Genomic DNA, 13,627 nt, shown 5'->3' with positions numbered 1-13,627 from the left:
CCTATGAATGTTTCCGTCTTATGTATAAAAAATCCATCTAAAAACTTCCGGAAAATTGATATCCGGCAAACGGCAAACCGGCAAATTGCCGGAATCAAATATTTCCGACAAATCGACAAACCGGCAATTTGCCATTTTGCCGAATTTGCCAACAAAACTTCTTTTTTTTGAATTTTCTGCCTAACTCTATATCAATTCACAATTTCTCGCTAACATTAACACCCACGAACAAGCTACATGTTAATTTCTCGACCGCCATGCAAATTCACCTCCTAATTTCCATAACAATCACCTTTCGACCCACTTTCTCCAAATTTTTCTAATTTTTTTTCCGTGTTCACGCCACATCAACCTAGAGAAAAGTTTCAGAGGGGGGGGGAGGAGGACACGACCTTTTTTATTTGAACAGTTGTTATCACTTTTTATGTGCTTGTAACTGAAACTATATGGTGATAAATGTATAAAATGGGTAGAATAAATGGGCTGATAAGTACTAAAATCAATTTGTGGTTTCTGTTCGCAATTAGGTAGTTTCGTTGAAATTAATTTTGAAATGGCTTTTCCTTTCCTTAAAATTTTTTTCGGAAATCCGAAAAATTTGGATTGCAATTAATTTGAAATATTTTTTTATTAAAAAAAAACAGACATTTTTTCAAAACTAGAATTTTTTTGAATTTGTTCCATTTTTTAGAAATAGGCAACTTTTGTCTAGAAAAGTTGAAATTTATTAAAAATCAATTTTTGTGGAGTTTGAGTTTTTGTTTCAAGTTTTCGGAAAATATTTTCTTAATTTATTGGGAAATTAACACTGAAAAAATTTAAAACTAGAAAACCTCAAAAAAAAGAAAAATTTATAAAAGTTATTTAATTGAAAAATTCTAAAAACTGTTTCTAAAAAATTAAGATTGTGCAAAAATTATTAAAAACCAATTTTTTTGCACTTTCGGAATTTTTCTCCAATTTTCGAAAAATATTTTAATTTTGATCCGCATGTACTGTTTTTTAATTCATAAATTCAGGGAACTATTTCCAACAATTATAAATTTTTAGGTGCTTTTTGTAAAAAAATAAGCTTTAAAAAATTTATGAAAAAGCCCATTAAATTTTATGTAAATTATTTCTTGCAAATTTTGAAAAAAAAATATATTCAAAACTTTTTACGAAATATTTTAAAATAAAATTTATTTGCAAACCTTCCTCAAAAAATTTTCTTCGAAAAATATTTAAATTTTGATTTAAAATTATTTTACTACACAATAGTAAATATTTTAAAAATTTTCCTTTGTCTTAGTTCCTCAAAAAAATTCCCCAACAGGCATTACGTCACAAATTACCAAATCATGTATACTCCGCCCCGTTATCTTATCTCTTCACAAACTAACTATACCAGTATTTATTGTTGCAGTAGTAGAATGTCGGCCGAAGTGTCCGAACGATTCAAAGTTTGGACAGGAAACAATGAGACCATCATCTATTCCCCATTCGAGTACGATTCCACGTTGCTCATCGAGTCATGGTGGGACGATTTGACAATGCACACGTTTTTCAAAAATCACTGGTTTAAGTCGGTGTACTTATCAGCTGCTTATATTATTGCGACAAATTTATTACAGAGATATATGGAGTCACGGAAACCTAAAAGGTAGGGGTGTTTTTCTGCAAAATTTCAAAATTATGGTTTTAAGGCTAGTTATAGGCTCTTGAAATTGGTGGCCTAGGATTTTTAAATTTGGATTTCTAAGCCATCAAAAATTAAATACGCCGAATCTGGACATGAATCATTAATTAATTTTTAAAATTTTGAAAAAAACATTTTGGTCGAGTTTCGGCAAGATGATCCTTTAAAGTTGGTGGCCTGGAATTCTCAGATCTAGATTTTCTAGGCCATAAAAATTCAAATAGGTTTTAAATGTGCAAAACCATGACTCAAACCTAATAAAAAATTGATGGCCTAGGAATTTGGAAGTTGGAGTAATTAAAAACTTTTAAATCAAACATGGGAAACTTTATTTTGAATAATTTTTTCTATACTTTGTATTTTCAGCATGCGACCTCTTTTACTAGCATGGAACGGTTTTTTGGCAGTGTTCAGTATTATGGGTACATGGAGATTTGGAATCGAATTCTACGATGCTGTTTTCAGAAGGTAAGTATTTTTTTTTCGAAAAGTTCCTATTATAGAACGTAAAATATTCTACATTTTAGTAATTGACTACATTTGAATAGGATTCTCAAAAAAATTAAATTATGTCTTATTAAAGCCGTTTTATCTCTACAACACTTATAAAAAGTTGATCACTAACAAAATTATCAGTTTTAAATTTGCTATATTTTGGTATTAGTTACCAAACTTTTTATAACTTTTATTCTTTCTGATCTACGAGCGTGAGAAGTTTATTTATATTGAAATTCTCACGAAAAACCAGGTGATAGAAATCTCATTTTTATGGGAAACACTTTTATTTAAAAATTTCTGACAAAAAAGTTATGGGGGAAGCGGTGTTGTTCTGGATGACCTTTAACTGTAATTCAAATAAAAACTGTATAACTCTTATCAGTTTATGCTCAAATAGAAATGATTCATCAGTTCTGTAAACTAGAGAATTTTCGAAAAAATATCACGAAAAATATCGGGGCAAGCTAAAAAATGTATCAAATTCCAGAGGCTTCATCGATTCGATCTGCCTGGCTGTAAATCCACGTTCACCGTCCGCATTCTGGGCATGCATGTTCGCTCTATCGAAAATCGCCGAGTTTGGGGACACGATGTTCTTGGTGCTGAGGAAACGGCCGGTTATATTCCTTCACTGGTATCATCACGCTGTTGTTCTGATCCTTTCTTGGCATGCTGGTGAGTAAAAAAATTTTGTTTGAAAAAAGTTAGGCGACCAAATTGTTATTTTCAAGTATGGCCGGGCCATCTCACATTTTTTTACAATTCAAATTTAGATTTTCCTAGGCCATCAACTACAAACCTTTATAACTTTGCAGAAAACTATTATAATATTTTTGAAATCTACTAAAGCCAGTGTATTTATTATCGAGTTTTCTATAATTTGGGGTTTCCCCTCAAGGTTTTCTGAAATTTTGGGTTACTTGATCTTTGGCAGCCTAGAGATCCAAATGTGGGGTTTCCTAGGCCACCAACTTCAAGCTTGAATAACTCAAGAGAAAATGTAGTTTTTAGAATTTTGAAAAACGAATTTTTTTCCGAATTTTCTCTACGTTTTAATCTATGCTTTCTATCTTTTAAATTAATTGAACTTTGAGATTTCCTTCCTCATTCAATTTGTTGCGTACTAAGTCTGATCCTCGAATAGACTGGTTTCCCATCCTTATCCCACCACCACTCGTTCAATTTCTTTATTCATCATAATGTTCAGATTGAATAAGATAGTACGGCAACATGCAGAGAAATAGAGGGATTAGCAAAACCTTATGGCTTTTATCTAAGGATGCAAAGGGGTGTTGTAAAGAAAATGAACATAAGTGTATGTTCGGAGAAAGGCATATTCGATCAAAGTATACATATATAGAGACTTCCAGTTTATTGAAAAGAGTGTCTAGGAACGGCAGATGATTGGAACTTATTATTAATTAGAAATGGGTGGAAATTAAAGCGAAAGCTTTGGGGATTTGAAATATTAGTGTAGAGTTGCCGAATTTTCTGATATTTTTTTCAGTGGGGACTTCAAACTTTATGAAAATTTTCAAAAAAATATCTAGAACTCAAATGGAATTTCTAGTTTATTTGTACTCTAGTTTATTTGTTTTTTTCTAGTTTATTTGCAAGTTTGGCAAATCGGCAAATTGCCGAGTTGATGATTTGCCGGAAATTTAAATTTCGTTATTTTGCCGATTTGCCGATTTGCCGGAAATTTTCAATTTCGGCAGATTTACCGATTTGCCGGTTTGCCGGAAAAAATCGTTTCAAATGATTTTGCAATTTTTTTTGAGAAATGTCTCACTATTCTTACCATCCCGTAATCCATCTATCTATGACGACATAGACAGCATAAAAAGAAAAGGACTAGTATTTTGATTTCCTTAACATACACGCATAACGTAAGGGAAACAAGCAGAAGCCTTGGGGAAAGACAAACAAAATCAGGCGACAATGGTGACTGGTCAAATATCAAATAGAAACGTCTGTGAGGGGGGTCTGATGTAGGAAGAGCCAAAGAAACACTACAACGGTGTGTTGTAGTCCAGGGGACGGTTCTGGAACCGGAGGCATGAGAGCAGAAATGGATGTTCTTTTTTTGTCGACAAATTGGGCGAATCGGGAAATTGCCGGTTGCCGATTTGCTGGAAAAATTCTTTGCAGTCAACTCTGACATATACAAAATTGCTGGGTTACTGTAGGAAACTATTATATATAAACTGTGTTTGAGATCGTGCCAAGACCCACTCAGAGTAACAACGTGTGCCTTTAAAGTGGAGGAAATTACGATAGTAGGATTAATAATCAAAAACCACCAAAACATTTCGTTCTAGTGGATTCTTTTTTCAATGACTCTAGTTTAACAAGCTGATCCACCCACCTTATCATGTTTACATTGATCACCTATCTATCTGTTCTACATTCCAAAAATAAGTGATTTCTTGATTGAATTTTGATCTTGATCTTCGGGAGAATTGTCAAGCCTAGAAAGTTTGTAGTTTGAAATTGGGATTGCTTTCGAAATGCTAAAGAGTTTCAGTTTTTAGTAAGTCTCGAAAGATCAAGTTCAAAATATCCATAGCAACCGGGAAAGATGAGAAATTAGGCTACAAACTCCGGAAACAAACTCCGAAAAGTGTCGTAAAATATTAAAGGCGCCTAGAATGTTTAATTTAAAAAAAGCTAGGTGCGAAGGAAATGGAAAAAGACAAAAATAAAAGGGATTTTGAAATTTTCGAGCACGGAAGTGTACAAATAGTTATGAAAGTTTTAAGCTCTTGCTCAGAAAATCTCATTTTCTTGTGCGTTGTAAAGTAAATTTAAAGGCGAAATTCTTAATTAACGATTTCGGAGCAGCTCCACAAATATTTTGAAAAATCGACAAAACTAAGAATTTTTTTTTCAAATTTAAAGACTATTTTAAACTCCAGAAGCTAAAAATTCTAGTTTTTACTACAAAAAATCACATTTTTCGATGCTCTAAGAGCAAGGATAAATAGGATGAATCTAGGATAAATAACAAATTCTAGGGTTTGGCTCAAAAATCGTTTCAAATGATTTTTCAATTTTAAACCATTTTCAAAAAATGTTCTCATTTTTTTCAGCAATCGAACTCACAGCTCCAGGACGCTGGTTTATTTTTATGAACTATTTGGTGCATTCAATAATGTATACATACTACGCAATAACATCAATCGGCTATCGTCTTCCCAAAATCGTTTCAATGACTGTTACATTCCTTCAAACTCTTCAAATGCTCATTGGTGTCAGCATTTCTTGCATTGTGCTTTATTTGAAGCTTAATGGAGAGGTTTGTTGAAAAACTAGCTTTAATTTTTTCTACAAATTTTGACTGTCAATATTGTTTTAAAAATTATGAATTTTCAATTTTTCCAGATGTGCCAACAATCCTACGACAATCTGGCGTTGAGCTTCGGAATCTACGCCTCATTCCTGGTGCTATTCTCCAGTTTCTTCAACAATGCATATTTGGTAAAAAAGGACAAGAAACCCGATGTGAAGAAGGATTAATTTATTATTCATTTTTTTCAAAAAGCTACACTTCAAAATACGAGTCATCAGTTTTGTTTTTTTTTAATTATACATTCAGTTACTACTTTTAGTCTTGCACTTTTACAGCTTATATCTCGGTTCTCAAAAAAAGTTTCAACTAGAGAAGTATATAGAAAAAGAGATGACAAATATTTTGTCAGGTCAGTTGTTATTTTTTTGAAAAAAAAATACAAAAAATAACCCAGATATAAGCTTTCAAAGTTAACCATGAAAAATATTGTATTTTTCACGTTTATATGCTATGTAATAAAACATTCACTACAACAGGATGAATCAAATTATCAATTACAATACCACTGATAACCATTGACAGCGGGCAATAAAATTACTAGATAGTGCAGGTTTTCCTTCCGCATGATAGCATAACAAATTATTTTCCGACATTTTATAGCCGACTGAAATCGAACAAATTTAAAATATTTTAATTAGGTTTTGCTAGAGTATAAGAAATAACGAAAAAATAGAAAAAAAAAAAAAATAATAATAGTAAATGTTGTGAGATCTTGCACAACACCAAAATATCGATAGTTAGATTAATGTTGCCTGTATGACGGTGCACAGTGACCTAGAGTCTTCCCATTTACACTGTGGCTCTCCCCTCCCTGTTTAGGGTGCTAATGTGAGTGAGAAACATTTGTAGTGCCAACGGCAGGCTACTAAGCGGTTGGCCACTTTTAACTTTTAACTTTTCTTCTTAATATCCTCGTAAATAAATAATAACATTGTTATTAACAATTGCGAGATTAATAAAGATACAACATTAATTTTTTTTCCAAATCATTTTCCAAAAATTTTCAGCGAACATTATACGAAGCTTAGTCATTTTTTTGAAGGAATAATATTTTGAAAAATTTATTTTTGTTGTTTTGCTATAGTCTTCTGATTCTGTATAACGTTTTTTTTAACTTTTACAACTCTACAAATTTGAAATTTTTTTTACTAAAACAATGAAAAAGAGCACACGTTTTGCAATCTAGTTTTGTTAATTCTTTTTCAATTATTTGTTTTAGTATTCCAATTTGGTATAACATTAGTTTTAGACATTATAAACTTTTACTTTTTTTAAATTTTAGGCAAGCGTCAGGCCCATAAACCTCACTTGCTTTCCATGGATGCCCTAGTGAATTTTAAATTGTTTTTAAAAGTTTTAAAACTATATGAATTTATTGTTTCCAATCTTCCGTTTACTAAAATTAAAAAAAAACAGCGTTTCAAAATGATCAACTGTTTTTAATTGCTAAATTACTTTTACACAGAGAAAATTTAAATTGGCTCCGTACATATGAATTATTTCTTTTTTTGGAAAAAAATCCAGCTCACCAGTGGTGTGCTTCGAATTTCGAAATTTGCCGAGCTCGGCAAATTTGGCAAATTTTTTTGTTGGCAAAGTTGCCGACCTCAAACGGCAAATTTGGAAAATTTGCAGCACACCCCCGATGCTCACAGCTGAGTCAAATTTTCACTCAAAAATCAATACTTCCTGTTCTTATCAGCCTGCCCACCTCCTTCTCCCACTAGACACTACACATTTGTTTCTGGTACCCTCTCCAATCATTTCCTCCACACCCAAATTCCATTTTCAGTCAAATGCTTCCTCTGAGCTCCGTGGAGCTGACTGATATTAAAACAGACGATTTGGATATCAAATGGGATAATGTGCAACAATTTAAGCTTGGAGATGGAAGTTATGCCGACGTGTTTCATGTTTTTTATAAGGGCCATGTGAGTTTTTTATTGGGGTTTTGCTTTAAAGTAACCAAAAAATAACTGTAAAAAACTATAGATTTTTCTTCGAAACTTTTGATAATTTTTTTCATCAAATTAAAAGATTAAAGGACAAAATTAATTTTAAATTCCCGCTTTATTATTACCCCAATTCATTTCAATTTTTTTGAATTAACTTTATTCATCGCTGAAATTTTAAATATCATTTGTAAAATCTTAAGATATTTTTCCCAAGAAAAAATTGATAACTCCTGAAAAATTGACTAGGAATTCAAATTAAAAAAAAAAAACTAATAATAGTTTTTTCAGGACGCAGTTCTAAAACGTTCTATAAAAGAATACACGGATAAAGAAAGAGGTGAGTTGATTTGAAATTAAAAATATTTACTTACTTTGAAATATAAATAATACTGAAAAACCGGTCTAACTGAATTATCTATGTTGTAGATAATTTTTTTGCGGCTTAAGAAAAAATTTCAACTTTTTTTCGATTGTTCAAAATTTTCGGTTAAATTTTTTTTTTTGGGTAAATTGCCAAATTTCCAAAAAAAATTGTTTTTTTTTGAATAATTGCGAGCATAACTGTAGGATAGAATTTTTAAATACAAATTTTTATAACGAAAATAAAATATAAAATTAGTAGAAAAAAATCACCACTTTCTTAAACTGTATATCTAAAGAAAACTTGAAAATTTTTACAACAATATTTAAGATCCTAAGATTTATGCTATTCCAAATAATTTAGAAAACATTCGCCGAGAAGCTCGAGTTGTGGCTGCTCTGAACAACTGCGAGAATGTTGTCCGTATTTACGGAATCTGCGAGACCCTTCCCTTCCGTGGAATGATCATGGAATACTGCGCAGGACCGAATCTCTCGGAATTGGTATTTCAACTAGATGAGTGTAAAGTTAAATTCGAGACGCTTCGAATATTCAAATGGTGCCACGATTTAACGAGAACACTTTGCGAACTTAACGTGACATATTATCACGGCGATGTCAAGGCGAAGAATGTATTGGTGAAAGAGAGGCCGTGTTGTTGTGTTGAGGGGATTTATGAGAATGTTAAAATACGGAATACGGTAAGTGTACTGTAATAGCTTTAAGTATTTACTTTTCCAAAATTTTAACAAAAATTTGAGATGAATCAAAAAGCTCTGGATTTTGGCAAAAAAATTAGCGGGAAATCAAAATTTTAACTTTTCCCCAATAATTTCGGCAAAAAACTCAAGGTTTCTATGTATTTTTTTACTCTGTTATGACGCGAAGGTTATGAAAACCGAAAAATTCCTTTCCCGAAAAAAAACATTTCTGGCAAACGGCAAATTCTGCAATTGCCGAAGTTGAGAGTTTTCGGCAAACTGCAAAGTCGGCGAATTGCCGTTTTTCAAATGTTCAGCAAATTCGGCAAACTGGCAATTTCCAAAAATTGAAAACATTTTTTAAAAGAAAACGGGAAAAACATTTCAAAAAGGCACAGTTTGAAATGTTTCCGTCTTATAAAAAATCCTTTAAAAACTTCCGGCAAGTTGATATCCGGCACACGGCAAATCGACAAATTGCCAGAATAGAAAATTTCCGGCAAATCGGCAAACCGGCATGATCCTGAAAATGTAAATCGCCGGTAAATCGGCAAATCTGCAAATTTTTGGAATAGAACATTTTTGGCAAACTCGGCAAACCACCAATTTGCCGAAAATGAAAATCGCCAACAAATCGGCAAATCGGCAAATTGTCGGAATTCGGTTTTCCGATTTTTCCGAACTGCAGGTGCCGCCCACCCGTGGTGCAAACTGTAATTTTTTTCCTAAAAAGTTTGGCGGGAATTTGAAAGATACGATCTCTCAGAATTGCTATCATAGAAAAATAATTCAGACATATTCCCTATGTACCATCTGCAATGGGGTACACTTGGAGCATCTGTCCCTAAAAATTTGCGACTTCGGAATGTCTTACGAACACAAGGATAAACGATTATAGTATGTTTTTTTTCCTCGTTTTTAAAAAAATTAAAAAAATTTCAGCAACGGAGGAACCCGAGAATTCTCGGCTCCGGAAACCATCCGCGGAATTTATACCGAAAAATCTGAGGTCTACTCATTTGGACATCTCATGCTAGTTTTGGTGATTGGTGGACCGACTGAAGACGACTGTGCAGTGGGACAGAGAGCATTTTTGGTAAGCGATTGCCGCTGCCTACGTGCCTGCCTACCTTCTATTCTGAAAATTATTATTTTTCCGCACAAATAACTTGTTGAAACGTTTATGTGTACTTTGGCAAGGTAGGTAGAGGTAGGTAGACTAGGTAGGTAGGCTAGGTAGGTAGGCAGGTAGAGTAGGTAGACTAGGCAGGCAAGCAATTATTTTTTTGCAGAAAATGTACAATAACAAAAAGTATGATATGAGTGGGTGCAAGTCAAATTCGATTTGTGAGACTATTGAGTGGTGTCTTGTGAGTTTTTTTTTGGAATTCCGAGTTGCTAACTTTACCACCCCAATTAAATAAATTTTTTCAGAACAATACCCAAGAGAGCCGACCTACTTTTAAGCAGCTTCTATCAAAATTGAATAGTCGCCATACTCATTACTTAAGTCTACGTGGCACGGATACACGCCGATTAGAAGCGAATAATGAGCGCGAAGAGTTTTTGGATCATTACAGGATTCCGAGGTATTCTGGAATTTAGGCTTAGGCTTAGGCTTGGGCTTAGGCTTAGGCTTGGGCTTAGGCTTAGGCTTGGGCTTAGGCTTAGGCTTAGAATGGGCGGGGGAGGATGGGAAAACAAAGAAATTCCAGAAGAATTCAGAAAAAGGGAAAAAATGCACAAAAACCGTGAAAAAAATTAATAAAAATTCTGGGAAAAAATAAAAAAATATTAAAATTCAAAAAGTTGTAAAAATTGTATAGAACTTTCAAAATTTCCAGAAAAATATCAGTACACCGACGCACAACGACCACGTCGACTTGCATCTCCCTATCAGAAACTTCGGGCTCCAATCAGGATATCAGTGTGACGTCAGCAGCCTATTTGGGCGGACCAATTGTGAATCAAATGTTTATGTAAGTGTCTGTTTAGTACTGAAGATTGAACTGATTAAAATATTTGAAAATAATTAAAAATGTTCATTTGCAGCTTAAAAAAGTGGCGCGAAATTTGAGTTTAAATTTTTTAATATTTTTTAGCAAATACATTTTATTTAGAAAAAATACAAGAATTAAAATGTATCAAAGTTTCAAAGAATTAAAAAAAAACTGTACAGAATGGGAAAACGATTTGCCAATTTGCCGACAAAAAATTACCCCTGAATCTGCGTTTGAAGTGCATTGCATTTTTTAAAACAACTTTTTTAATTCGAAAAAAAATCAATAAATAATTTCAGAGCCGACACACCACTTGCGTCCCCTTCCGCATCCCGTAAATTTCGAAACGACGGATTCGAAAAAACAAACTACGTGGAAAATCAGCTGTACACAGGAGATGAGTGGGTGCCTAGGAAAAAGTGAAACGCACTACAATTTTTTTTTTGTAAACTAACTATTCCGAGATAGAAAAAAAAAATTTGAATTTTTTTAAATTTCAGAACACGTAAACCATTCTTAACCGGAGGTATTTCCCATCCTGGCTACAGTGTGATGCGGAAAAATTCTGTGTGGAAATTTTTTGTTCAAGCAAGGAATTCTATTCGTTCAAAAGTAAATCGATTTTTTTCTAAAACAGAATTTTACAAATAGTTATTTTCAGATAACAAAATTGGTGCGGAAAAGGAAATGATTGGATTTTTAAATTATTGTTAATGTGTTTTTTTGCATAATTTTTATTTTTCGACATCACTGGAAATTGAAATAAGGCAACTTTTTAGTGTTTGTAGATCAATTTTGAGTCCTCTAACTATAAAATTGACCATTTTAGAGGAGTTTCAAAATAGTGATTTTTTGCCATAAATTGTCATTTTTGCATTTTTTTTTTGGCAAAAAAAAACAATTTCTCTGAAAACGTTCGAAACCTTTGAAAATTGAAAAAGGGCAGTTTTGTTGTGTATGCAAATTAGTTTTGAGTCCTCTAACTTTAAAAATAACCATTTTAGAGAAGTTTCAAAATTGTGATTTTTTGCCATAAATTGTCATTTTTGCCACTTTATTATAGTTTTGATGGTTCAAGCTTAGATTTTCTGAATTCTCCATACATAAATTACCCGTTTTCAACAAAATTACACAACTTTTTATTTTTGCCCATATTTTTTTCAGCCATCTAATGACAGTCCTTTTTTTTTGGGCAAAAAAAATAATTTTTCTAAAAACGTTCGAAACCACTGGAAATTGAAAAAAAAAATCAATTTTTCAGGAATTGGAGATCAATTTGTGTCATCTAACTACAAAATTAACCATTTTAGAAAAGTTTCAAAATTGTGATTTTTTGCGATAAAATGCCATTTTTGCCACTTTTCAATTGTTTTTGATGGGTTAAACCTAAATTTTCTGAATTCAGCATACTCGAATCACCCGTTTTCATCAAAATTGGATAAGTTTTTATTTTTGCCCAAATTTTTTTTGGCCATCTAATGACTGTCCTTTTTTTGGGCAAAAAAAAATCTGAAAATGTTTGAAATCATTAAAAACTGAAAAAAAAAAACATTTTTTCAAGAATTGGAGATCAATTTGTGTCATCTGACTACAAAATTAGTCATATAAAAAGAAAAATGTAAAATTATTTTATTATTTAATAAAAAGAAAGTAATAAAAAAATGTTGGACAAAGTTTAATACAAAAACACACGGATTTGAAAAATTTTCCAAATAGAGGGTACAAAAAATGACATAGTCAAGAAAAAAAAAATCCAATTGGCAAGAGGAAAGTAACACTAAAATCTACCGTAATCTTGGTGAACAAAAACACGATAAAATCGATATTTATCGATTGATTTTTGAAAAAACAATGTGTGAGAAAATTGTGGAGGGGAAAGAATAGGACCCGGCAAGTAACAGAAAACATCGGAACGAGATCCGCGAGGATGAAAAAAACGAAAAAAAATCAATAAAATTTGGGACATTTTCAGACATATTCCTCTTCGGCAATACTGCAGCAAATGGTGAACGGCACCTGAATTCATAGGAAATTGTGCCGAAAAAAAAATCAAAAATGAATAGGGGAAGGGAAATTGATTTCGAGAGAAAAATCGATAATAGTTTTGAAAATTAAAATTTCTATCGATCTATTTTATTCCCCTTTAAAATCAATAATTCTCTCAAAAATAAATCTTTGATAAAACCGAGGGAAAATGACAAGAAAAAGGTGCACGAAAGCTATTCGGGGAAGTTCAAGAGAGGAAAATGAAACGAGAAAGAGCTTAGCAAAGAGGGAGAGAGATAGAGACGCAGACGGCCAGAGGGAATATTGATTTATTGATTTTTTAAAAGAGAGATAGACTGGCGGCTTGGCATCACTGAAAATATAATAGGGTTTTGTTGACATGCATGGACTTCGAATTTTCTTATAATTTTTTTTGTGAATTTTCAAAAAGAGTACTCTAGAGCACTAAAAAGGAAACTCGGCAAAAACGGGTGGAGTACAATAGAGCACATTTGCACAAAGAGCACAAACCTGACTAAGATCCGAGTCCAACGGAGAATCCCGTCGAGGGTCCGGACTATCACTTGTACTTGCACTTTCTTCTTCTATTACACCGTTTACTGCTGTTCCGCCTGGAATAATTTAAATTGAATTTTTGAGTTTGAAATATTTTTTACAAATAAAAAAGAGCTTTCATTTTTTAAAAATTGGAAAAAACAAATTGGAGAAAAAAAATTAAAAAAGTTTAAAATTAAAAAAAAGAAGTTTAAATTCAAGTGTTTTCAGGTCATAAATTTAGAAAAAAAAATTATTTTCAAAGCTGAAAATATTTTTAAAAAATTGTCTACTTTATACATTTTCAGAGTTAAAATTAGAGGACTTGTTTTTAAAAAAATTTGAAAAAAATTGAAATTTTCGAAAAATATAAACACTGTTCAGATATTGCTTATCTATGTAATTTATACAAAAATTATTTTTTTTCAAAATTCAAGAATTTTTAGGTCTGAAATTTATAGTTAGAAAAATATATTTTATTTGAACAGTTTTTGTCCTATTTCAGGCATTTTTAAATATGAATTTTGTGAAAAAAAAACCA

The 13,627-nt window shown here is 32.1% G+C and overlaps 3 protein-coding genes and 2 non-coding genes across 14 annotated transcripts in view; 3 read left to right on the top strand and 2 right to left on the bottom strand.

Moving 5' to 3' along the window:
- Positions 1–1,405: 1,405 nt before the first annotated feature.
- elo-9 (Elongation of very long chain fatty acids protein) lies at positions 1,406–5,988 on the top strand. Its single transcript, NM_064685.3, has 5 exons — positions 1,406–1,642; positions 2,045–2,146; positions 2,664–2,851; positions 5,269–5,474; positions 5,561–5,988. The coding sequence occupies exons 1-5, from the start codon at positions 1,413–1,415 to the stop codon at positions 5,693–5,695; spliced, it is 861 nt and encodes a 286-aa protein (NP_497086.1). The 5' UTR covers positions 1,406–1,412; the 3' UTR covers positions 5,696–5,988.
- A 1,312-nt stretch (positions 5,989–7,300) lies between these two features.
- Positions 7,301–11,662, top strand: Y53F4B.1 (Protein kinase domain-containing protein). The gene is made up of 11 exons (NM_064684.4): positions 7,301–7,459; positions 7,772–7,820; positions 8,208–8,545; positions 9,339–9,442; positions 9,488–9,641; positions 9,838–9,915; positions 9,980–10,134; positions 10,390–10,524; positions 10,845–10,946; positions 11,046–11,157; positions 11,207–11,662. The coding sequence occupies exons 1-11, from the start codon at positions 7,325–7,327 to the stop codon at positions 11,234–11,236; spliced, it is 1,392 nt and encodes a 463-aa protein (NP_497085.2). The 5' UTR covers positions 7,301–7,324; the 3' UTR covers positions 11,237–11,662.
- Positions 10,146–10,222, top strand: Y53F4B.57. The gene has a single exon (NR_051930.1). It is a non-coding gene; the product is annotated as an Unclassified non-coding RNA Y53F4B.57 (non-coding RNA).
- Y53F4B.53 lies at positions 10,146–10,222 on the bottom strand. Its single transcript, NR_051929.1, has one exon. It is a non-coding gene; the product is annotated as an Unclassified non-coding RNA Y53F4B.53 (non-coding RNA).
- A 498-nt stretch (positions 11,663–12,160) lies between the features above and the next one.
- Positions 12,161–13,627, bottom strand: part of pde-3 — a gene marked incomplete at both ends in the record, with an annotated part of 33,649 nt that continues 32,182 nt past the window's right edge. For 3 of the 10 annotated variants that reach the window (NM_001306642.3, NM_001306643.3, NM_001267525.3), the window contains 2 exons: positions 12,514–12,561; positions 13,063–13,163. In NM_001306642.3, the coding sequence (NP_001293571.1) occupies positions 12,514–12,561; positions 13,063–13,163 (149 nt within the window). Of the gene's footprint in view, positions 12,905–13,062; positions 13,164–13,627 lie in introns of all 10 variants that reach the window. The other 7 variants (NM_001381668.1, NM_001381670.1, NM_001267523.2 and 4 more) reach the window with 6 other exon arrangements.

The sequence above is a fragment of the Caenorhabditis elegans genome, chromosome II, assembly GCF_000002985.6.
Source record: "Caenorhabditis elegans chromosome II".
Classification (NCBI taxonomy): domain Eukaryota; kingdom Metazoa; phylum Nematoda; class Chromadorea; order Rhabditida; family Rhabditidae; genus Caenorhabditis; species Caenorhabditis elegans.
Note: the sequence above shows the minus strand (reverse complement) of the source record. Positions and strands in the feature narration are given on the sequence as shown.